Source organism: Phasianus colchicus, chromosome 1, assembly GCF_987193195.1.
Source record: "Phasianus colchicus chromosome 1, bPhaCol1.hap1.1, whole genome shotgun sequence".
Lineage (NCBI taxonomy): Eukaryota > Metazoa > Chordata > Aves > Galliformes > Phasianidae > Phasianus > Phasianus colchicus.
Window position 1 is genome coordinate 8782955 of NC_143436.1, and position 25563 is coordinate 8808517.

Genomic DNA, 25563 nt, shown 5'->3' on the forward strand with positions numbered 1-25563 from the left:
GCTGTTAACCATGGGCCAACATGCTGTAGCAGTCTATGACACTAAGGGAGGGAATGCCAGAAGCTAAAAGATGCAGGAGCTGCAACTTGATGCAGTCTTTCCAATCTCTCAGAACTAGGTAGAGGATAGACAGATGCCAACCTTCTTTAGCATAACAGCCCAAGAACTCACCCTGGTGAGTCCTTAACCAGCAGCTCAGATTGGCCATTTTATCACTTACATGATTTGAAACTATTTGAGTTGGGCAGGTTTCAGTGATGTAAATGTGGCTACCTAACTCAGAAATTATGTAACTCCAGATTCTGATATGTTTTCAATAGCAAATTAAGAGATTTAGTACTAGACTGATATTTGACTTGAAATGCCTCTATCAGTCATCTTCTCTACATTCTCCATTTAAAACTGGGTATTACAGTGGTCTGGAATAGTATAAAAGGCACTATGAAATACAAGTTTTATATGGGGGCCATGTCACAACCTACAGAAGAAAATATTTAGATTCATCAATAGTGCTGAGATCCCTGTCCTTTTAATCATTAAGGGTTAATAGCCAGAAGCTGAGCCAGAAGCAACCAACTTATTTCAGAGCACCATCCCAACTTGTATTTGTGTGTAATCTGATACATTACAGGACAGAAACAGTAGTTTTCTTCAGATTTCTCTCTTTTTGATACTAAGGGATCTGTTTTCCAGTGTTAGTTTTTTTTTTGTTTTCTAGCAAAATTCCTTCCAAAAAAGAGATAACACAGAAAAAAAAAACAACCATGAAATGCATTTTTTTTTTTTTTTTTTTTTTTTTTTCCAGTTAACAGGAGACAGGAAAACAGTTTCAGTGTAGCTCTTTGTTCTTCTGAATATTTTGGCAACAAAGATAGAGAATTGTAACTAAATATTTGCAGTGGACTCAATAGGTGTCACATCTAGAGAAGCAGTGTTTGAACAGTGAAATAATTGCATCTATGAGAAGAACACTAGATATTGGGAACACTGACAAAATAACGTTTAAGACGTGTATGGACAACCCAGGAATATCTTTCTATATGCTCGTCCTGTGTAATCAAAAATAAAGCAAGAAGGACATGCAGAGAGATGATGTCCTCTGAGCAAAGAATTGCTTGGAAATTGTTGTTCTTTCTGTACAGTGAGCTGTCACATATGCACTCCGCCTCTGTGCAGCATTAGCTGTTGAAGTGACGTAAGCTTAGCATTAAGCTGGCACTCTGTGAAGAGACTCTTGCAGAAGACCTTGATCTGTACAAGATGGGTATGATTCTACTTAGAGACCTTATAAACCTGACTATGAGTGACTCGTGTCATATTTACAGCTGATGACTGCCTTTGAGAAAAGCCTGACGGTTCAAAAAACACTAATGCTGCTGGTTCAAAAAGGATAAATGAGACCCTGGATTTAGAAGTGAATACCGTTATTTGAGGTGCGCCATCTGTTGCATAAGTCCTACTCAGAACGGGGAGAATGAGAGTTGGTTATACCAAGATGTCCTTAATGCATTCCTATTCAGTTTCTCCTGTAGTTACATCCTTCCTCACATGGAACACTGAAGGGCTCCCTTCTTACCTAGAAGTTCAGGGTCTACACATTTCCATTTGCAATAGGAGAAAATGCTCACACAGAAGGAAAAGAAACAAAAACAAATGAAAAACCAACCAACCAACCAACCGACCAACAAACTGACAACAAGCCAATGAATTAGCCTGTGATTTTCTAGGAAGCCAAGGAGAGGAAGGTACCTACATTTATTTGGAATCTTTAGGGAACACACATCTGGTGTTGTCTAGGCACTTTGAAAATCTTTGAGCATCTGAGTGGATGCTCATTTTCTGAACGTGGAACAGAAAAACAGAAAGGAGCAAACAACAAGAATCTGGCTGGGGGATGGAGGAGGGAGAGAAAGAACTAAGATAAAAGAGGGAAGAAGTTTGAAGGAGACACCAAAAAGTTAGAAAGTGCATATATAACTTAAGTATTAGTGGTAGATGGCCCATCTCACAGAATAGATCTTTTACTAAGGATTTAGCCTTACAAGCACAAAATCACCTCAGGCTATTGCACAGTTCAATGCAAAGCTCTTCTACACAGCACAAATGGCATATGTGCAGTGTAGTCCTTGATGACCCCAGCAGCCTCTAACACATGTCCTGCCCATATCCTTATCAAGTCCATATGCAGGGAGACTGGACTCCTTACATTATAAGATTTTTTCCTACATGTAGTTTTTCTAGTGCATTATTTTCCATATTGTGAAAATCACATGCTGTTCTCTGGGTTCTCTGGTTGGTAGATGGTTTATTCCTGAAGAAGGAAAACAGAGATGGCTCCAGGAGTCCCTGACAGAACAGTGTGGCTAAAGAGAAATGATAGCCGAGGAAAGATAGCCAGTAAATGAGTACATAATCTGAATTTCCCACCAGATGGTCACTCACTTTGGAGAGAGACTTTAGCTGTTTTAATAACAGTAATTTAACTTTAAATCTTCTCTTGTGGTAGTTAGTAGTTTGCTTGAGACACAGCAAGGATTCATAGGAAGACAGCTGGGCAGTGGTTTGTACTCTGACATTTTTTTCTAGACAAATCTTTAAATGGGAAATAACCTCCATGACTGTGATTTGGAGATCTGGTGTGTCAGCAGCATAAAGGAAACTTTGCACAGGGCTGAAGCTCTATATAAATATGAAGGCAGTGGATACACAGATACAAGGCCCTAAAGGAATGTCTTAAGGATTTTAAGAGAACTGGTTGTAGGGAGTGCAGCCTGATCTTTGCTTTCAGAAGACAAGACCAGGTTGCAGAAACAAAGTATTGTGTGTGGCCAAATCCAGGACTTGAGTACTCATATTGCTGCTTACACATGCGTATTCCCTACAGAGCTGACCTGAGTATTTTAAACGTGGCATATGGATTATCTGTGCAGGTGCTCCCCTATGCAAACAAACAGTGCTTTTTTCTCATCCTTTTTTACAATGTCATTGAACATCCCTAAGGAAAATGAGTTTGAAATTTCTGTTGTCAGATTGGAGATGGTGAATAATCAGACTTGATTAAAAAACTATTTTTAAGCAAAATTAAGTTCTCCAAACTTCAGAGAATGTACCTTCTGATCCCAGAATCAGCTCGGCTCAGAAATTTTTACTAGGAAAAAAGCTTTTTTACATGAGCCTTTTCAACAACTGAGAAGCCTGGCTTGGGTTTTGAGGGATCAAATGCTGTGCAGATTGGGCTCAGCGCTAATTTAAACACATCATCTAAAAACTAATTATCCAGATCGTCATTAACGATAATAGCCTAGTCTGACCAGAAAATAATTAAGCATTCTGCATTCTCTTGCTTTTCTCTCTGCAAAAAAGTGCCTATTGCGCATACCGACTCAGTGGGGAAGGTGTTCGTTGCTGATTTACCGATAAATTCTTTTTTCCTTGGTGAAAGGATAATGAAAGAAACAGAAATCTGACAGCAGGAGCATCATGAAGTGATTTTGCAGACAGCTGTCCAGACAGAAATCTGGTGAGGGAAGGTGAAAGAGGTGAAGAGAAGGTTTTGAAATACAATGACAAATTCACAGGAGGAAAAAAAAAAACAAAGAAAAATAACAGAAATAATTTCTTGTCTGAAGAGCTCAGCACGGTATATTTTCAGGCTGAGAAGATGTGCAGTGGACTCTGTGATGCTTACAGCTCTTGAGCAAATGAGAAGTACTTGCTAGGGCTACAATGGAAAGCACTCAGCACCCTGAGGACAGCCTGGAAGCATGGGAGTAGGGAGGGCTCATTCTCATGCTGCACCTTCTAGATGGAGGATTCTCATGTTTGGTAGGGGAATGATGGCAGCTGCTGTTGAAGCTACGGTGTAGAGGTGACAGTCAGAAAATGTGATAGTCTTCTGGCATACCATCAGAAGATTTGTTTTTAGTGCTCTGAAGTTCTTATATCTTCAGGCTTGAGTCTGCAGTGCCTGCTCTTTTTGATAGGGATTTTTTCTTTCGAAACAGAAGTCATGACTGGCTATCTTAACAAGATGAGCAGCATTATTAAATTTCTTCTAGGTAGTTTGAGTTCTAGAGGAAAGCTAGAAGAGATGGACCGGAGAGGATCCAACCTAATCTATGTCAAGGGGAAGTAATCTACTAAATAGTTCTTTTCTGGCTGGAAACTTTGGCATACTGAGTGATTTGTGGACCTATTTATTTTTCTGAAAAGATGTGCAAAAAAGATATTATGTTTGAATAACTATTGGCAAAGCTATGCACAGCATAGGTGTTACTGTTAGATATTTCTGTTGTCTCATCCTTCTTATTAAGTTTCAAAAATGGGGTGATACACAGATATGCATTGCTGTTTTTCATACGAACTGAATGAGACAGTCTCTTATCAAGACTTCTGATTTACATGTGACAGCTGTTCCAAACCCAAGCTTTTGGAATATGAGACATTGGTATATATATAATATATTCAATGTGCATCGCATCCAATCTGCCGCTTCAGATACGGATTTAATCTTATATCAGTGAGCACCAGGGACTGGCTTCAAAGAGACAGACTGACAGATGTTGTGTAAGAAGCCCCAGGACATTTTAGGAGTGTGGTGTGACCGCCTCGGGGCTTCTGGGAGGGAAGAAAATCTCTCTTCCATTCCCTCAATGGTAAATATTTCTATAGAGATGCTTTTTAGGCTACTTTATTTCCTTTTGACACTGTTGAATTTGGGGTGGACTGAGAAATACAGTCAGATGAAAGGTACAGTAAAGCCACTGCCACCTCTCTACCAGTGGGCTCATGCAAGATTATTATGTTTCTTCTTCAGAATTTTTTACCAGCCTTGAGATACTTGCATTCCTGGGAATTGATAAGCCAAGGGTGATATCTATGCAGAATTTCCTGGTTTTTCCTAGTCACTTCTTCTGTTAGTTTAGTTTTTAGCATCCATAACAGCCTGCAGTTTGCTGTTTCATTTCATGTACCCTCATCTGATTGTGAGAGACAATGAATAATGATGAACTCTGTGTTACTCAAGATTTAGTAGCCATCATTTCTCTTCTTCACATATCTCTTTTCCAGCCCTGGCTCTTTGCATTTGAAGCAATTGTGCCTATGTAACTGCTGACATACATTCCTGACACCCAACTGACCCACAGTGGGACAAAACCACTCCTACTGAAAAGAGGCTGAACTTTTTCTCTGCAAAAATGATTCCCCTGTAGTATGGCTAACCATCTTCCTACTTACTCCCTATTGTCTATGGATGCACAGACAAGTCATGCACTGGATCATCTGCCCTGATGGGAGGAGGTCTGGAAAAAACAAACAAACAAACAAACAAACAACAACAAAAATTAAGGCTAAGTTTTTATAAAGTTCAAAAAAAAGGGGAAAAAGGTGGTGTATGTTGAGATGCTCCTTCTGTAGTTATGCATATCCTATGGAAACAGGACATATTTTCAGGCTGATGGGAATTAATGCCTTGAAAACAGAAGCAGCCAATTTCTTAATGTAATTCTCACTGAAATGAACAATGACAGAAACATTGTCCTGGTTATGAAAGAGGTAAATCCTTGAGCTTTCTGTCACTGCTGAGATGGTCTGTAGCACTGAAGAACGTTTTATCTTCTTTGACACTGATACAGTAATTAGGTCTTTTACACAGACTGTTAAGTCACATTGCTCATAGTAGCCCAGTGGTCTATTTCTCTTGTGCCCTTCAGCCATAAGGTTTGTTGCCTTTCAAAACCTATAGGTGGCATTCAGAAAAAAAAATAGCTGCAGGGCTTAGCCTATATGAATCTGAGCTTAAGCCGTCATTCAAGATGGTTATGAGTGATTTGGTCTGGCTTATTTAATTTAATCAAAAGTAATCAGTTATATGTTGATTTGACATTGTCAGTGAAACTAGAGGATGTTTCTGCTTGTGACTAGCAATCACTGGCAGGGGTGGGGAACTTTAGAATATCTCTGGCTTCACTGCCATAGAAATTCCTGGGCTGGAGAGCAGAGATGCAGAATAAAAGGGGGCATATGCATTCTTTGTGTTTATTCAGTGGAACAAAATGCCAAAACGTTTAAGCTTTATCATGGGTTTCTAAAAAATTGGAAGAACAGGAGTAAAAAGAATCAACATTCATTGTGATTAGCTACTGGAGACTGAGGGCAAACATGAAAAGGAAGCATAATTTGAAGGATATGTAGATCATTTATCCCACCTGCAACCTTACACCATTCCAAGACATTAAATACCCTCCAACACCCTACTAAGAATCTATTTGAGATGAATATTATAATACCAAAAGCTGAAGATGCAGTGTGCCAGAAGAAGGGAGCAAAAGGTACTGAGGACATCTGTCTTCTGTGCTGGACTTCTGAAGTGCTTGCAGTGCATTCTGTCAGGCAACATTTCCTGGTAAAATTTATCTTAATGTGAACAATATATGAAAACAAAAGCAAAGAGGAAATTTGGAAGCCATTCAGAAACTGCTGTCTGTAAGCGATATTTGAGAATTTGTTCATTGAAGTCAGCAGAATATTTGTTACTGGCTTCAGCGTGCTTAATTAGATGCTAAATTCTTGTAATCCTTTGGGTCAGGTGTAATTTTAGTTTCTGGCAATATGTCATTTTCACTTTATTTCAGCCTGGAAGTAAGACAAGGATTTCTTCTTTTATTTTACATCTCTATTGTTTACATAACAAATAGCACATAAACTTGGCATGTCGAGCATATATATATATATATTCAGAAATATAGGTGGCATAATTTATTATTGATCTGAAAGTAAAGATCTGAACATAGGTTTATAAAAATCTCATGAAATCCACAGTTCAAAATAAACACTAAGACTTTTGGAAACTTCAGCTGCCCTCAGGATACACCATGACTAGAGGAAGTGAGCAGCTGGCAGAGATTAGAACTAAAGCAAGCGTTTTAAAGAATGAATAAAAGTAATACAAAAAAGACTACACAGTACAATTGATTAATTTAAGTCTTGATTTTTGTCCATCACATATGAACAGAATTTGCTTAACAGGAACTGCATTCTCATCTGATGGAACCACAGTGACTTACCTGTATGGAGACGCTGCTATAGGAACCACCTATAACTCCTGCGATGAGTAATGGTAAATTCTCTTGAATGGCATATGAGCCATCTGGGCACATATATTCTGTTTCATCCACTTTAGTCAAAGATGCCCTGACAAACTCCAAAGACTGTTCTAAGGCATATGTATCCCTGGAACATGTGTCCAAGATGTGAACTCCAAGTTTAATTCCTGGCAGCAAATAGTTGTCTCTGTTGATTTCATCAATGGCAAACAACATGGCCTCCAAGCGCTGGATGCCTCGATTCTCATTGATTCTCCCACATTCTTCTATCCCAGTGCCTTTTTCATTGATTGGGAATAAGCCACCTAAGACCAGGTCTCCTTCTATCTTAATTTCCTTCCTTACAAAGCTGTGGTCACTTAGGGAAAGGAAAACTCCTTTGGAAAACAAAGCTAGCGCAAGGACTTGCAGTCTGGTGAACATCTTCATTGGTCCTGTTTTAGCAGCTCTAAGAAACATTGGTGGGAGCAAAAGTGCTCTTCATTCCTTCTGATCCATTGCCAAAACTGAAGTGTTGTCCCACAAGTCAGTGAAGAACAAGCAAGTAAGACTTTCCACTGGATTTCTAAAGAAGAGATGAAAATAATTAAAAAAGGCAGAAGAAGTGAGTTACAAAGCTTTATCAATAAAACATTTGAAAACAGTGTTAACAGTGAATACAGATGGTATGGGTAATAAGAAATATATTTGTCTTGTGCTCTCATAGAGTACCTTATTCCGTTTGCTCCATAACTGATTACAGAGTAAGCATTTGCTATGACAGCTGTTTGAAGGCCACAGACATGCAGACTGATATACCTTATGTTGACTATTGTTTAGCAACGTTTTACATTTTACAAAGAGAGAGATCGCTGTGTTTTTCTTTTTTTCTTTTTTTCTCATAGCATCCTGTCTTATTCCATGATCTTTCTATTCTGGACTCAGTTTTATGTGTTATCATTCACTGCATCTCCAGTTGCTTCTAGCCTTCCCTTAGTAAGTTTTTTTTTCTTTTTGTTGATTGCACTCTACTTAAAATTCCTTCAGCTATAGCTCTATCACTGAGTTTTCTCCTTGCTGGTAGTTTTTGCTGCACCCACCACTTGGTCTTCACCTGGCCTTCACATCCGAAGTCTCTTGCTGAAGTCCACCTACCTTGCTTTCCCTTAGTGGACTGCTCACCCATTGCAGACAATGGAAGTATGGAAGAAATCCATTGTGGTTTCACGTCTATTTTTTTGCTGAGCAAGTTGTTAGGAACACAGGAAGTGCCTATTTAAACAGGTGGGAAACAAGGGCTTTGTCTATATTAAAAAAGTAAACAAGGCCATACCAGACCAGTTAACATATCCCTGCACAGATTATACTCAGATCAACTAACAGTCTTTTAAATAATGCCTGGGCAAGCAATGACCAGAAACTTTTCTCAGTAAATGATTTGGTTGTGTCCACAGAGGCTTGGTCATTTTGTACTGGTTTGCCTCATCAACAGAGAATGGCTTGTTGTCTGTTTTAGTTGTTAGCATTGCCGTTCTGCGTGGCACTTTTCTAAGTGACCTATCAAGAATATTTATTATGTGGAAGGCCTGGAAAGTGAACCTGAATCCCCTTAGCCTTAATCACAAAATCATCCCTCCTGGAGGCACAAAAGGTTCTCTTCCAAGCAAATTAAGTCAAAAAAGGGAGAAAAAAATGAGATGAAAGAGAAAAAGGAGAGACATGACAAGGAGGAATCTTGTACTCGATGCCTGCTTAGGGCATGGAAATGCCTACAGCTGGACTTGCTCTCTTTATTGTTAATCACAGTTCAATGCTCAGATCACAGAGAGAGCAGAGCAATGACGTATTTACTTGGAATATGATTTTACTCTCTCTAAGATCAAAATACTCTCTGATGACATTGAAAAGAGAAAAATCAGGCTTCTGAGTGATAATAATGATAACTGTGTGATCCATACATGATGTCTATCTATGGAGTACAGATACATGATTTATCTGTGGGCTCCCTGTCAATATCTCTTGAAATATGTCAAAGCTACTGCTTTGATCTCCAGCTTCTCATATAAATCAAATGTGATCATATTCAAATAGATCAGTTTAATAATTTATTTCTGTACTTACCTTTTTCTTAACAGAATATATATTATTGTAAGATTTGCAGGGTTATTAATAATTTAGAAACACTTACCACAAAGGAATTGGAATAAGCAACGATTAAGTTTTAACAGTGAATGATGGATGAGCAAGCTTACTTCAAGGCAGTTGTTTATCATGGTACAATTTCAATATTGTAAAATGATAGTATTTTATTCATATTTACACCAACATTGTTCTCTCATAAATCAGTAATGTGACATAAGAACAGTTAAAGATCTTTTACTCCAAACCTAGTAATACGTCTGTAGACTGAGCTGCAGGCTGTTTCAGAAGAATTTTCCATTCAGAAATAAGTGATTAATGGAAAACAAGCTTCATCATTCCTCAGTGATCTATATACAAGCCAGTCTTTTGATCACATGTGGTTTATTAACCACTTTCAGAAAAGACTTTTTATGCGTAATGTTAGGAGGAGTAATGAAGTAATTGTTCAGCAGTCATTTCTATTTCAGACTAAGTGCTATAATTTACCAAATAATACTCAAATGTATGTAGGACATAAAAATATTGAAAACATCCAATTGAAAGTAATTATCAGACAAAAGGGCAGCATTTTTCACATACATTTTTTGTATGATTAATAATTCAATAGGTCTGTTTTCCACTGTCATTAATACAACGCATGGATAAAAACAGACCTTTGGAGTCTGTTAGTTTGATTTCATTCTATTTGCTTCTGTAGCTTCTGTCATCAAGTCCAGATTTTTACAGAATCATAGAATTATAGGAAGCAACCTCTGCAGATCATCGAGTCCAATTCCCTGCTAAAGCAGCTTCCTTACAGCTGATCACACTGGAAGGACTCTAGAGGAGTCTTGAATATTTCCAGATGTGATTCCACAGTGTTTCTGGGCAGCCTGTTCCAGTGCTCTGTCACTGTAAAGAAGATCTTTCTTGTGTTAGTATGGAACTTCCTGTGTTTCAGACACATTTTCTTGGCACTCACTGTTGCTACCAGTGTTAGAAAAGGGCTTCACTTCTCTTTAGATATTAAAGAACATGGTTTTGGCACTGCCTTGAACACCCTGGTTCTCTTGTGAAACTCTGAGCTCTTCACAGAGGTAAGGCAGAGTTAAGTCAGGGACTTTCATCTTTATTTCTTTAACCTGAAAGGATCTCTGATAGCAAAGCAAAATTTTCCATCTTGGAACTGGAGTTTTCTATGGAGGTGTTCTATGGAGGTTAGATGGGGCCTTGGGCAACCTGATCTAGTGCCTGATTTGGTGGTTGGCAACACTGCCCACAGCAGCAGTATGGGAAACAGATGATCATTGAGGTCCCTTACAACTCAAGCCATTCTATGACACTATGAAACCATAGGAAGATGCTACATGCAGCATTCTGCTTTCCAGGGAAACACAATCATCCCATCTTATGTGTTCAGATTCTTCATTTATATACAGGAGACAGTTAAAAGAACACTGCACTAGCCACCAAATATAATTCTCTCTTTCTGAAGTCTCAGAAGTCTGTGCCCTGCTGCCCATTTAGTTGTGTTGCCAAAGAGCAGATCAGTGAGTGGAAGCTGTAGTGTGAAGGCTGATTGGGCTGGGAGCTTCTCCCTAGGGCTCTAATGGAATGATACTTCTAGGATGAACAGCTTCTCAGCAGTTTGAAGCAGATCAGGGTGGCTGGTGAGTAGCATCACTATGGTGACACAGAACAGACAGCTTGACGTGAAGAAGGGAGGATATTTTAAAGCAGCTCGCAAAGATGGGCTAGCATCACAGTTTCTCTCCTGTTCTTGCTGTTGTGCTCCTCCCACATGCAGCTTGCATAATTCACAAATATCTACAGGGACATTTTGTACCTACTCCAGGCTAATATGGAACATATTCCTCCCCTGAACCATTGTGAAGGTAGCACCCTGGGTCAACCTTTGCTATTTCCTAACAGGAGGGATTTCACCATGCTGATCATTGTATTTTGTCTTTGCAGTAATTCTCTCCTAAAACCACAGAATCATTAAGATTGGAAAAGACCACTATGATCATCTAGTCCAATCATCAACCTAACCCCTCCATGTTCCTCAGTGCCACATCTGCCCTTTCCCTGAATACCTTCCTGGGAAGCCTGTGCCAATGCCTCATAACTCTTTCTGAGATGAAATTTTTGCTAGTATCCAACCATATTTCTAGGAAGGTGAATTAACATTTCAGAAAGAAGTATTTGTTGCTCAAACTACAATTCCCTCATTTTTCATTTATGTTTAATATTTTAACTCCGGCCATGGACAGGGTTATATTTTTCTAGAGGTTCTGTTAATATAAAAAATATTAAAACCATATACAGCCAAATCGAGTTTGGATTCCTGGTGGAAATAGATGCAAAGACTAGGCACAGAAGTAATCCAAACATCAAAATGAAAAATAAACAGAAACAATCACAGAGAGAACAGTTTCCATGTCTGGATCAGAAAGCTTCTGCCAGCACTTCCCTGTGTGAATTCAGCCAGCAGCACTCTGCTTGTGAACTACTTTTCCTGGGCAGGCTGCCTTTGGAGCCCCTTCTTTTTCCACCAAAGGTCCACGGGGGAGAGTGACATCTGCTCTTGGAGGACACTGTCAGAACTTCGTTCAGAAAAAACAACTCACTTGTGTGTTAAGACAGCAGCTGTGCAGCTTTTGTTGAAAATACCCTTGCCTGTTGGTTTGGAAAATTGTTTTTTTTTTTTTTTTACACAACATTTCAGTGCTTGTAAAAAGTTGACTGCTCAATTCAGTACATGTACATGTTCATAGTCTTTCCCCCAAAACAGCAAGAATCAGGAAAAAAAAAGATGTCTGGGTTTTCCAAATTCAGTATTCCACTGCTATCATCTACAAAACAAAATGTCTTTCATGGCTTTCTTCCAGGGGTATATGCACATGACAGCTCTGGTTTACAGCAGGCTTTTTGCTTTCAGCTCACAGAATAGAATCACCAGTTCTATTGGTTCAGAAGTGAATTCTTGTTAGGCTTGAGGTGTCACTGCAATCTCTTTTTCTGAGTGTCAAACTCTGAAAAGAAGTGCAATTGCATGTTCCATTTAGCCCGATGACTTGTAAGTAGAGTATGATTGTTCACAGATCAATGAGAAATTTGCTGACACCTTCCACCATATCAACACCGATGTCTGGCATTAGCAGTCTATCTAACAGCAGTAGACTTTCCAATTTTCCACTTACGAGGTTAAGGATGGAATGAGAAATGTCATTGATTGCTGAGGCACCTGAGATCTACTAGTAGGTTCTAAAGCCAGTAGCTAACTAGCAAATGGGACAGTGTCCGTGGACAAGCTAAAACAATGAAGGTTTTTTTTCTTTTCCTTATTCTTTACCACTTGCTATCCTAAATTCCCTTACTTCCCCCCCCCCTCTCCCTACCCCTTCCTCTCTGCAGCATTTTGCAAGGCTTATCTGTTTATCCATCTTCCTGAGAAAAGATGCAACAGGAGCTGACGTGGGTGCTGGAGAAGATTATGTTTAGCTTTATTGTGGGTGGCTCCCTCTTGGCAGTCATGGATTTTTACTGCATTATTTGGGACTGTAATGTGATATTGTGATGCTGGAGCCATATGCCAACTCACTATCACCTACCACCCTTAATAAACTTTCTTTGAAGGCAGACTGCTCTCAGTGGAAAGTCACAGGACAGGTTCCCCATGCCTGTGCTCTTGATCCACATTATAATATTGAAGCTAGTGATTCCTTCAGTATCTGTCTCCAAGGGCACCCCAACAGAGATACATCTTTCCCTGAGCCCTTGCTGTGCCTTATAAATTTTATCTAGAGAAGTACGTTTCTAAAACAATTCCAATTTTGACTCAAAATTCTCTTTCATTTTAAAGACTGACACAAGTTAAATGCCAGGATGTCTTTCTCTCAGAGATCACTTACACAGCAGCATTGCTCATCCAACATATTTGGCACATTTATATGTGCTCTGCCAGAACATGACCTTAATGCCTGATGAGAACTGCACTGAAAGATGTCTCACATCATCAGAAAAGAATGATGGACAAGCTTGAGTCTCCTTACCAACTATAATTAGAGGTGTCATTACCTCTGGAAAAGAAATATCTCTGAGGGAATCCAAGCCTTACAGTGACAAGTATTTACCAGGTACACAAATTGCTCACATTTTGATTATGACTGGTTAAAATTTGGTAGGTTGTGGAAGCATTGCAATTCTATTGGAAAAGCCACAAAAGTTTTGGGGGTGATTTCAATAATAAAGACCAATGCAAGACATAAAATGTTTGTGTAAAGGGAAATCATTCCTCTTAAAATACAAATTTAAATTCCATTATATTGGAGGAAAAAGAAGAAAAGAAATCAGAACACTGCATTACTGTTTGTACTCTGTTAACATCAATGAGAGATGCTTTATGTTTTCTACAATGTCAACATAAAACAGATGCCCAGACCCTGCCTTAGAGATACGTGGCATATTCATCCCATTTCAAAAATAGAACTTAAAATATTCAGTGCACGGGAAAACAAATGTCTCTGACGTGATATTCTTGAAGTTTCTAGATATTAAAAGATTCTGTAGATTGCAGCAGGACCTATTAATTTAGCCCAGCAAAGAACAAGGAGACATCGAAAATTACAATACATTATTGTGATGTGAAAATATGAGTCTTTACTTCTTGTTAAATCAACTGAATGTATTTGGCATTGGCTGAGTCCTTCAGTAACAATTTGGTCTCAGAAGTTGGAGCAGACCCTGAGAACTGAAGATCCAGATTAGACAGTGCAGTCTCTTAACTCATCTGAGTTTCTTCAGTACTTTGACAATAAGAATATTCATGTATATCAGGAAAGCCAGCCATGAGCCTGAGGCTCTGCACCATCTGGACAATTTGTGGTGTAATGATCTTGGTGTAATGCAGGGTTAGACCTTTGCAAGTCCCACCATCTTCCCAACTGTCTTTTTTTCGATTGAACTGAATCCTACTGCTTTTTATCCATCTGCTTATTTCTTCCAGGCATTGGTGACAGCTGAAAGCACATCAGCAAAGACTGCAATGAACAGACAAGTGCTATCTGCGTACTGATTGTGTGCTATTCAGCTTTAGTCTCACTTCATCCTGTGTGGTCCTGGAAAGACACTGAAAAGGAAAAGAGGGAATACGAGGGCTTTGGGAACAATGGAGCAGCTGATTTATGTGACCTGTGGATGTCACAGCATTGTTCCTGTTAGGTAGTCCAGGACACCATTGCCATGCAAAGGTCAACAATGCTGAAGGCTGGATGAGAGACTTAAGGGCATAAATAGAGTTGTCTCAAAGCGAACAATGGAATATTCAGTATCAAGTCATTACATACAGCTTTTAGCCAAGTAGAGCTTTAACACTTGCGCTTAATGCAAGTGAATCTTAACTCAGTGAAGTCAGTTTCTGCTTAAGTGTAGTCCCTAAGGGATATCTGTATATTTAGCCTTTGGACAAATGCTAAGCCTTTCCTTCTTACTTGATTCTTAAGCATCAGATTTTTCCACCATCACAGAGCTCTGTTCTGTGCTCAGAGCCACTTTTCAGCTCTCAGGGCTTTTCCAGAACTCAGATCTCTCCATGAGTCCATGCTCTAGCTGAGGTTCTCTGCCTGTGCATTCCTGGCTCCCACCAAATGGTATTGGTTCTGCCTGCCGGATTCACTCTCATTGCTCCTCTGCCAAGACATTTCCATCACATTGTGGTAACAGGGCCAAAACATGGCTGAACCTCTGTATATGTGGAGGGCAGAGTGTCCTTTCTCATTATAGCTGATGTTGAGATTCAATTTGGCTGCTAACACAGCCAGAGTTAGTCACACAGGTCTTGTAGAGAAGTTGTGCATACCCTTTCTCTTTTGCATCTACATAAGGGATGACTTTTGCTGTCACCTAAGCTGTTCCAGTGGGAATTAATCTTGGCCAAAAGCCCCAGGTAAATGCATTCAAGTGTGTTCCAGTACCCCTCTATATCGCCAGGCAGTTTAGGAGAAACTTTCCTGGAACAGCAAAGGGGAAGGCTGGCAATAGGTGAAGCCCCCTCCTGGGATCCTTCTCATCCACCCATGGCTTGTTTACAAGCCAGCTAAAAGCCTTCCAAGGTTGGTGGTCCCATTTCTTCTTGGTCTGAGATGTATTTCCTTACTTACCACAGAGCTAAACACTCAGCTGGGAATTTTCCAAACTGAGATGGTTTCTCTCATTTGTCAAATGAGGCAACATTTCTCCTTCTGACATTTACACCAAAGCCCTTTGGAGGGGGAGCTGTTGCCTTACCCCTGGCTGTTCAGTGCTGCACTCTGTCTCATAACAACCAGCCATTTATTGATGAATTCAATCTGCCTAACTTGCATACTTAGCAGATGGCAACCTTTGAACTCTCTCAAGAGAATCTCCTGATCATTCTGACCCAGGGATCAAGTAAGAAATGCATGTGATGTCAACAGCAATGAAAATCGTGAAAAGAAAACTCAGGTACTTGCTTTAGGAGGACTAACTTAGGTGGCATCTACAGAATGAGATCAAGATAGGGGCTACGTGAGTAGGGTCTCACTGTTCACGTATGTTTTGTTATATGTTGTATGTTTTATGTCTCGTTATATTCTTGATAATGACAAGGACTACCAGAAGAGGACCAAAATGGGGAAAGATGCTGTTCAGGCTTGTAAAGAAAGGAAAGAACGGAAGTGTTTAACTATGAATTGTAGCATTTCATTGCTGACATTTTTTATTTTTTTTTTACAACATAAAAGGATTAAAAAAGTAACAACAATAGTGTTTCTCTAAATGATCCCTTCCCCCTCATATGGAGACACCAGAGCCCAGACTGGTAACTCTTCCATCACAGGAATGTTGCCTCCAGGCTACAGCATTCATTGAAGTGTGAAATCACAATTAACAGAGCAAGTGTTTTGTAAGTGAGCAGAGGCTGCTGCAAATTACATCCTGCTATTAGCTGATTTTAGAACAACATTGTTGAACAGCTTCATGATTACTGGGCTGTGGCGTGTATTAAAAAACCATTAATAAAATGTAATTGATTGTGAATTGTTCTTGCTGCGTTTATAGTTTTAATCGTAAATGTCACAGAAGTTTACTGGAAACAAAAGCTGCCTTCAGTTATTGATGGGAACTGGATTGTTCTAAAAAATTTAGATAACCTGATTTGCAGCTGCTGTAGATCAGTAAACTGCTGCAACCCATGTGTTCTGCTGACTTCAGAGTTCCTCTTCATGTTTTTGTTCTCCAGTCAGCAAAGAAAGGTGTGAGACTGCCTTGTCTCTGCCAAAAAGTACCTCTGGGAGCTTGATGGAAACAATATCCTCAGTCTCTCAGACCTGCCATTCACTCAGCTTGCCCTTAGAAGCAGGTATTGTCACTAACAGGGAGCAGGGCCTGGCGGCTTCCAATTACTGAGAAACAAGTAACAATACAGACATATACTTAGAAAATATTCACTTTTCTTTCCCTCTTTTGAGCCCAAATTATTTTCAATCCTCAAATCATGTTCTCTTACATGAAGACAGTATATAATTCTGATCCATGACCTCGTCTTGGCTCATGGGTGGACACGTTGTACCACTGTAGGTTTATGGCTACATTTTTCAAAGTTGGGTGCCCTTATGAATATAAGGGTTTTATAAAAGACCATTCACAGTCAGTCTAGTCTGGGACTTCGACAGAATTCGGGTCCCAGCCAGATGCAAACTGTCTGCTCTCTTACACCACTTAATGCTGCTCACCCTCATATTGAGAACCCCCAACCACATAACTCCAGGCATTGCCTGCACTTGCTGATTAAGTGAGAGGGAAACCTAGCTCCACTTATTAGCCAGCCTTAGTCAGAAGGAGATAGAACTGAGCCAAAATTCCCAGAGAAACATGCTTAGATATGTGGACTGCACTTTGCCTTAATTATTTTCTAGAGATATTTAAACTCAATGATTTTCATGAGTTTTCTGATTTCACAGAGAGGTGGGATAAAGAAAGAAATAAAAGCCTGGAGTTTTGACTGTAACCACCAGAAGTGCTAGCTGGAGGAGTGCAGAAAAATCTTAGAAGATGACCTAAAATGCAATAATAAAATATCTGCATTATTTATTGACTTTTTGGCACCCTTTGCCTTGGCAAATATTCTAATGTAAACAGGGAGTGGATTGCTGAAAAGCATTTCCTGCAGAAGAGCTAGCAGTAAGAGGTTTTATACATAGATATATATATACACACAAATAATAGCCAATATTTCATGTTTCTGGAAAGTTATATCCCTTAAAGAAAGCAACAAATGTGCCTAATGCTGACAGAAGGAGTGACTTGTACAAGCATAGATCTAAATATAAGTCACCACGCAGCTCATTTCTTTTATTGACACAGCTCTTTGTAGGCAAAGGTGAATCCTGGAGCAAACACCTCCAGACTGCACTGAGCTGCTCCTCTTTTCATCCTCTATCCGTCCCTCAGGTCTTGTGTAATCTGATTGATTCCTTTCATGCAGGCCCACAGCATTGTGTATACATGCACGCATATTTTTATGTGCAAAGCCAGAACCTTATATTCCAACACACCCACTACTTTCTCTCATTGTAAATGGCCATCACTATGGTAACAACTGCTTAACACAAAATATAGGGAGACAATCAGAAGAGATCATAATATGTGATATACAACTGTGTTCTGTGTAAAGCCACAGATTGATTCCCATCATGGCTCTTGTTGCCAACTGCTCCAGGACACCATGGGGACCTTGGCACCTGTGATCTGGTGTCTTCAGTTCAGTGCAGTATAGGCAATAGTTCTTTCTGACCCTGTCTTTGTCTTTACTCTTCCCTGCGTTTCAACCATCCGATCAGCCTCAGAATTGAATTCAGTGGCTGACCAACCTGAAACTTAATATCTTTGGAGTTAGTGTTCTGCAACAGTGTGCCTTGTGGCAGACAAAGGGACTGGCTGCATCACAGGACAAAGTACACCACATGGTTGTGACACTTCTCCTTCTGAGGAGCCTCTCTGTGGTGCCAAATCACAGACTTCAAAATTAAATGGATGATAAAACAGAGGAAGAGCCACCTTGAATAATCTGAAGAATTAAAGAATCACAGAATCGTAGGGGTTGGAAGGGAGCTCTAGAGATCACCGAGTCCAACCCCCCTGCAAAGCAGGCCCGCTACATCAGGCTGCACAGGTAGGCATCCAGATGGGCCTTGAGTATCTCCAGTGAAGGAGAATCCACAACCTGCCTGGGCAGCCTGTTCCAGTGCCCCATCACCCTTACTGTGAAGAAGTTCCTTCACGTTGGTGTGGAACTTCCTTTGCTCCAGTTTATGGCCATTTTCCCTTGTCCTGTCCCTACAGACTGCTGAAAAGAGGTTGGAAAATAAATTCCTAGTGAAGTTATGTGATAGCTGGTAATTTGATCTTTGACCTACTTCTTTCAAAACCTGTGCAAACTTTGTTTTTTGTTTTTACACTTAACTGCACATCTTAGTAAAGACCAGGTGAATGTATCCTTATTCATTCTTTACTCTTTCGATGAATCATGTTATTCTTATAAACAGTTCAGATGGATAAATTGTGGCCTCTGAGGTCCTTCTTCATAAAAAGTCCTTGGGAAATCCTTTTCTGAACTCCAGACAGACAAGAAAGTTAAGCAATTAAGAACACTAAAAAAGGTTCTGTTCTCAGCTGAGAATCTTAGAAGTGGATCTATCTTCAGAAAACAGAGGTTGTACACCATTGGTGGTATGGGAAAATGCAATTTGGGGATGAGTAAACCCACTTCTAAGAGGAGAGCAGTGAGGTGGTCCTCTAACTCCAGGGTAAAATATAGAATGACAAGAAGGCAAACATGTAAATGTGAAGCATTCATTGCTGGCTGGACAGAACTGAAAGTGATGCTGGTGATAATCTACTGCCATGATTGAAATGAGTAGGGTGTGGGTGATGACTGTTCACTGGTTTCTCTGCTTCAAGGATGACTGAGCATATAAGAAGGCTGTGAGCTGCATGCCCAGAACTGATGAGGGCAGGGGATTGTCCTGCCAAGACACCTCTGAGGTGCTCAGTTCAACTAGAAATAAACTGGGACACAAGGGGTTCTGTCTGAATGTCAGGAAATACTTGTTTACTGTGCACGTGTCGAAGCACTGGCATGGGTTGCCTAGAGAGGCTCTGGAGTCTCCTTGAAAATATTCAGAAGCTGTGTGGATGTGGTCCTGGTCAGTCTGCTCTGGGTGTCCCTGCTTGAGCAGGCGTTGGACAGAATGACCAAATGAGATTGCTTCCAACATCAACCATTCTGTGATTCCTGCAGGCCAATGTGAATGCTAATGCCTGCCTACACCCAGGGACAGTGGAAAAGTTCATAAGAAAGAAATCCTTGCTGGCTACTGAGCCTGAAGGCAACATACCTTCTTGAGACATTCTCTTATCCTTCCTATGAAAGAAGAGCTGTGAACTTGTTATGGGCATTAGTTGCACAGCAGGTTTGCTAGAGCCCTATGGAATGCTGTGTGAGATTGACCAGCCACTTACACTCTCTGTGCTTCATGGTCATTCCTTGCCTGATCCTCCCACCTTACAGCTTTGATGACCTCTCATGTTCATACTGGAAAGGTGATTTGTCTAGACAAACAGCAGAAAAGATAAGGCAATTTCCAAAGTTGTCCACTAAACACTGATTTTCATATTTAATTTTCAGCAACTAAAGTGAGGTTCTTCTTTTGTTTCCTTTACAATTAATGGTGGGAGACATGAACTTCCAAATGGAAATTTACCGTAGAGTCATAGAACTGTTTCAATTGGAAGGGACCCTTAAAGGTCATTTGGTCCAATTCCCCTACAATGAACAGGGACACCTACAGTTAGATCAGGTGCTCAGAGCCCCATCCAGCCGGACCTTGAGTGTCTCCAGGGATGGGGCATCCACCACCTCTCTGGACAACTTGTGCCAGTTGCTCACCACCCTCACTGTAAAAAATTTCCTCATTATATCCAATCCAAATATCCCCTCTTTTAGTTTGGGAACATTTCCCCTTGTCCTGTCACAAAAGACCCTTCAAGAAGCCTGTCCCCTTCTTTCTTACCCTTTAGATCCTGAAAGACTGCTATCAGATGACCCCAGAGCCTTCTCTTCTCCAGGCTGAACAGCCACAGCTCTCTTAGCTTGTCCTTGTAGTAGAGGTGTTCATCCCTTGGATCATTTATGTCTAGACTGGGTTGAAATACACTCTTCAGGTGCTGCCACCACTACAGAAGGTGAGTTTTAGTCAAGGTTAAAACTGTTTTGAGTAGCTTTTTGTATAGAGGTTTATTATTTCTTGAAAGGTACAATTCACATTAGGGATGTACTCTGTTTTCACTCCAAGAGGGGCTAGAACTGATTTATCTGGGGAGGTCAAGTGCTGAGTATCTTTCTGTGTGGCCTGTGTGCCTTGTAATAACAAGCTCTCTTGTTAATATAGTTCTTATTGCAACTTAAAATTATTACTTACATCCTGAATTTCACTGAGGTCGGCATGAATGAAAAATAATCCCATAAAGAATTCAGGAGCTTGCCAAGAGTCACTATATGTGTTTGCTAACAAAACTGAACCTGGGGTGAGGATTTCTTTTCTTTCCTTTCACTTCCTTGCTTTGATCAGGCAGAAGCTCCATGTCTGCCAAGATTTCTCCTGTCCACAGGAATGTCAGCAGAATGATCCGTGCTACAGGAGGAGTGAAAAGAATGCTCTGCTGTGATAACTGCCCCAGATTCTTCTGTGGAACACTGATCGATAAATGGGAGCTGGAAAACCACAAATTGAGGTGTGGACCAAGAAAGAAGGTTATAAAATGTACACGCCAGATTGTGACCCAGGTTGTGTTCCCCTCAAGGGCACATCCTTCTAAATCTACAGCTTGCTTTGTGAGGCAGGAACATAGCAGAGAAGGACAGGTGATCTTCCTATTGTACAGATGTATGGGGAGTGAATAGATGGAGACATGTTTGGTCTGTGATGTGATGTGATTGGGACATGGTCTAGAGCACGTGGTGATGGTTGGATTAGATGATTTTAATGGTCTTTCCAACTTTAATGATTCTGTGATTCTGTGATTCTATGAACTGCTGAGGTCTCTTTGGTGGAGTGAGAAGGGAGGCAAATGGCAGCCCTTTGCATTACTTTGCTTGAGGACTAGGGCAGCACCAGGCTTGTAGCCTAACCATTGCTGAGCCCTGGGACAGACTTTGGGATTCTCCTTGATGGTGACTGGAGAATTGCAGGAGAACAAACATGGAAAAGAAAAGAAATTTTGAAGGGAAACTTTGAAATTCCCTTTCTTTCTCGGGTATTGACAAAATCCTAGACTTTTAAGCGATGTGATGGTTTTGGAAAAAAAAAAAAAAAAAAAAAAAAAAAGAACTGTGGTTTAAATCAGATGATATTATGTGCTTTTAGAACTATCTGTTACCCTTCAGGGCTCAGACCCAGCTGCCTGGCTATGGAGTATGCTGGCAGACTTTTTCTTAGGAAAGAATAAGTGTGAACAAAATCCTCCGCCTTTTCCTATTACACACAGGAATGAAAAACTTTCATGCAAGACCAATGAGTGCTGTGAAAGCAGGTGACAATACTCAAATGATAAATCCTATCAACCAATTACATGAGAAACAGCCCACACTTGCTCCACCACAGGCTGCAGTTTTCAATGCATCGTAGTGGCTCAGAGAACAGACACCTTTGTCTGCAGTACAAAGTTATCTCAAGCAGAAGTAGCAACTGTCACAGATAGTCAATTGCTTGAATATAAAGATTTCTCACTGGTTTGAATACACTACCAAACTGTTAAGTGTGCCTATTTGTAGGCTTTCCTCTCTAAAGCACAACTACAAAGTGTGAAATCAAGATTCACTGAATTCAGAGCCAAGGTTTCTCTGACTTCACTCGAACCCTCAGCTTACATATTTTCTCCCTCACAAAATGCTGTAAGGCATTTTATTTTTCTCTGAGACAGATTCATTGTCTGGCATTTTCCAGCTGATGTCAGATAAATTACAGCACTGATATACCCCACCCATGCGAAGGAGGTTTATGGAAATTCTATTTTCCTGTAACTTTCTCTGTGGAGGATTCTCAGGTGTCTGCTGTTGTGGCTGAACTCACCCTTCAGCCCTTCTTTTTCAGTGGGATTTTAATCTTCTAATTCCTTTACTCAGACACCTTACATTCCTCAAAAGGATAACTGTAAAAAATTAATATCCTTGAGGTCTGCATTTCATACAGTTTTGTTGAAACTGGCTAGCATTCAGACTTTGCTAGTATTGACAGTTATTGTAATTGCATAAGCTGTATTTCCTTAGGAAACCAGCCTACAAAAGACCAGAGTACCCTATGAGGACTGTTCTATACTTGCAGTGTCCCAAGCTCTAACATTTAAATCTAGTCTATTGCTAGGTAAGTCCATTGCATAGTATTACTTCTGGAATTAATTAATTTGTAGTTAATTGTAGCATGCGATTCAACTAGCTATATTTTAGACGTTGGAATAAGGTGAAATAAATTGCACCCAACTGTATCTGTTTCTCTCCTCTGATAACAAAAAGGGCCTGTGGAGATGAACAATGGAGTTTTCTACATCGATTGAGCTCTTTAGATTCCTATTTAGTCAGTGAGATCAGTGTAGCCAAAAGAGTTTGGCTTGTGATTCATTTCATCAAATGCTTGCATGTATTTTAGGTTGAATCACACCCTCAACTCTATTGACTATATTGATGAAACCCACATTAAGGCAAGAGAGCTAGTTCAAATGCAGACATCTACAACAAAGATGTCTAGATAAGATGGATTTCCCCTTTATGCACTTTTAGCCTTTTTTGATATAGCTGAAGACCTGCCACTCTGTCACATAATTTGTATACTGTCAGACTCCTGTGTGCTTAATACTAAAACTCCCCCCTTTCTGAGTAGGAGCAATATCATATGAAATAGGAAGAATTCACATTCTGCAAATCTATTCTCTCTATGCGTAGTGTCTTAACTGCACTGTGAAATCATTGATTTGCTGGCTTTGAGCTGTTTTTTCATCAAGCCCAGAGGATAAGCTTTTTTTTTTGCACACCATATTTCTCTCTGGTATGGCTAATGCTGGCTTATTCTCCTTCAAATCTTATATATAAAGCTTTTACAGGAGAATGCATCTGTGATATGCTTTTCAATTTTTTATTTTTTCTTTTTATTTTTTTTAGAAAAAATATGAATAAAACAGTAAACTGGAAGACTGTCAGTGTCTGTTGCAGTTTATCTGTATTCTAACGCAACTCACAGGAAAATGCAAAGTCGATTAAAACCCACCAAGCGTAATAAATACGTTTTTTGATTCTGTCAGTATGGCTAAAGATGAAAGCTAATGGCAAATCCATATACAGTCACACAGATCAAATGATCTATCAGTCTGTAAGCTTGCATTCATGACAGATAAATGCTCTTATTATCTTCACAGTGTGCCCAAGTTGGACCAGCATAACTTGGTGAGTTAACTTGATGAGTTAACTTGGTACTCTATAACTACAGTGCTTATAAGTACAATGCTTGCTTTTTACAATTTTGCAAGTGCTAACAGTTTGATTTCCTCAGTCTGTCGATGGGGTCCTTCACTGATCACAGTTCATTTCTATCCCTCAGCAACTCTCAGTCTTTTCCCACACCTTATTCCCTGTCATAATCTTCTTGGGCTTTTCATATAATCACAGAGTATCTTAGGTTGGAAGGGAACATAGTGATCTTCCAGCTCCCCTGCCCTGGGCTGGTTGCCCCCCACCAGATCAAGCTACCTCAGATCTGATCCAACCTGGTCTTGAACATGTCCAGGGATGGGACATCTACAGCTTCTCTGGGTGACCTGTGCCAGTGTCTCATCAATCTCTAGGTGAAGAATTCTTCCCAACTTCTAACCTAAATCTCCCCTCTTTTAGTTTAAAGCCATTCCCCCTCGTCCTATCATGATCAGACAGAGGAAAAACTTGGTCCCCCTTCTGCTTGTAAGCTCCCTTCAAGTACTGGAATGTTGCAGTGAGATCTCCCCAGAACCTTCTCTCCTCCAAGCTAAACAGGCTCATCTCTCTCAGCCTTTTTTCATAGGAGAGATGATACATCCCTTTGAGCATCTCTGTGGCCCTGTTCTGTGGCTCCACTCCAACACCTTTCTTGCACTATGGATCCCTGGCCTGGACACAGTATTCCAGATCGGGCATCATGAAGGCAGAGCAGAAAAGGACAATCCTCTCCCTCTTCCTGCTGGTCACCCCTCTTTTGATGCAGCTCAGGATACAGTTGGCTTCCTCACTTCAAGAGCACACAGCTGGTTCATGTTCATCTTATCATTCACCCCAAGTCTTTCTTTACAGGGCTGCTCTCAGTGAGTTCTTCTCTCAGCCTGTACATATAACTGAGATTGCTCTGACCCAAGTGCAACACTCTGCACTTGGCCTTGTTAAACCTCACTGGGTTCACATAGCCCCACTTTTTGAGTCTGTGCAGGTGCCTTTGGATGTCAAGTCTTCCAGCTCCTCATGGTAGTAACCTTTTTATCTCAAGCTATTTATCCACTCTAAGATATTTTGGCTGCCTTTAGCATTTCAGTGACATGTTTTTTACTTCTACTTTACTGGACTGCATTGATGACAGAGATAAGACTACTGGTAGTCACCTCAGTTGTGACTGATAGATAAGAACAGTGATTGCAGTGAAATCCTGGCTTTGCTTTTGTGCTCTTGTCATTCTTTGATTATTTGTCCCAAGCAGAAACTGTGAAACAATGCAGGTTCCTTTTCTATTGTATGGAATTATTCTGGAGGGCACTAGAAAAGCTGAGAGATTCAAGTGTTTTGAATGAGGACAGACTCTTCAAAGGCTTTAGCTGCTGGATTCTTAAGAGGGTTTACCTGAGAACATGTAAGCAGTGGTTATTTTGAAGGGCTGGTAACAGAGCAGCTTTAGGATATTCTCAGAGGTTTAGCAACAGTCTTGACCAAGTGACTCTTGTCCTAACTCTCAATGCACTGTTTTAAACTATAAACAACTGAAAGTGCTACTCAAAGGAACACTTGCTATAGTTTTTTTTGAGCTGCCAAGCAACAGTCTCTTCACCTACATTTGTATCTCTTACAGAATTCCTATCTCGAACTTTCTCACCCTCAGTCCACTCTCAGCTTACCTTAAACTGAACCTCCATCTCAGACTGGGAGAAGAACTCACTGAGAGCAGCCCTGTAGATAAAGACTTGAGGCCATATCCTACATTTCCATTCAGCTTATGCTATACAGAGAGTCACATGGTGGGAAATGTTTTACAGATTTAGAGGCAGGTAACAC

The 25563-nt window shown here is 40.3% G+C and overlaps 1 protein-coding gene across 3 annotated transcripts in view; it reads right to left on the reverse strand.

The window, feature by feature from the left end:
* Positions 1-25563, reverse strand: part of GRM3 (glutamate metabotropic receptor 3) — a 110468-nt gene that overhangs the window by 41253 nt on the left and 43652 nt on the right. For all 3 annotated transcript variants that reach the window (XM_090135174.1, XM_090135172.1, XM_031604108.2), the window contains exon 3: positions 7068-7671. In XM_090135174.1, coding sequence (XP_089991300.1) covers positions 7068-7565 — 498 coding nt within the window. In that variant the 5' untranslated portion in view covers positions 7566-7671. The remainder of the gene's footprint in view (positions 1-7067; positions 7672-25563) is intronic.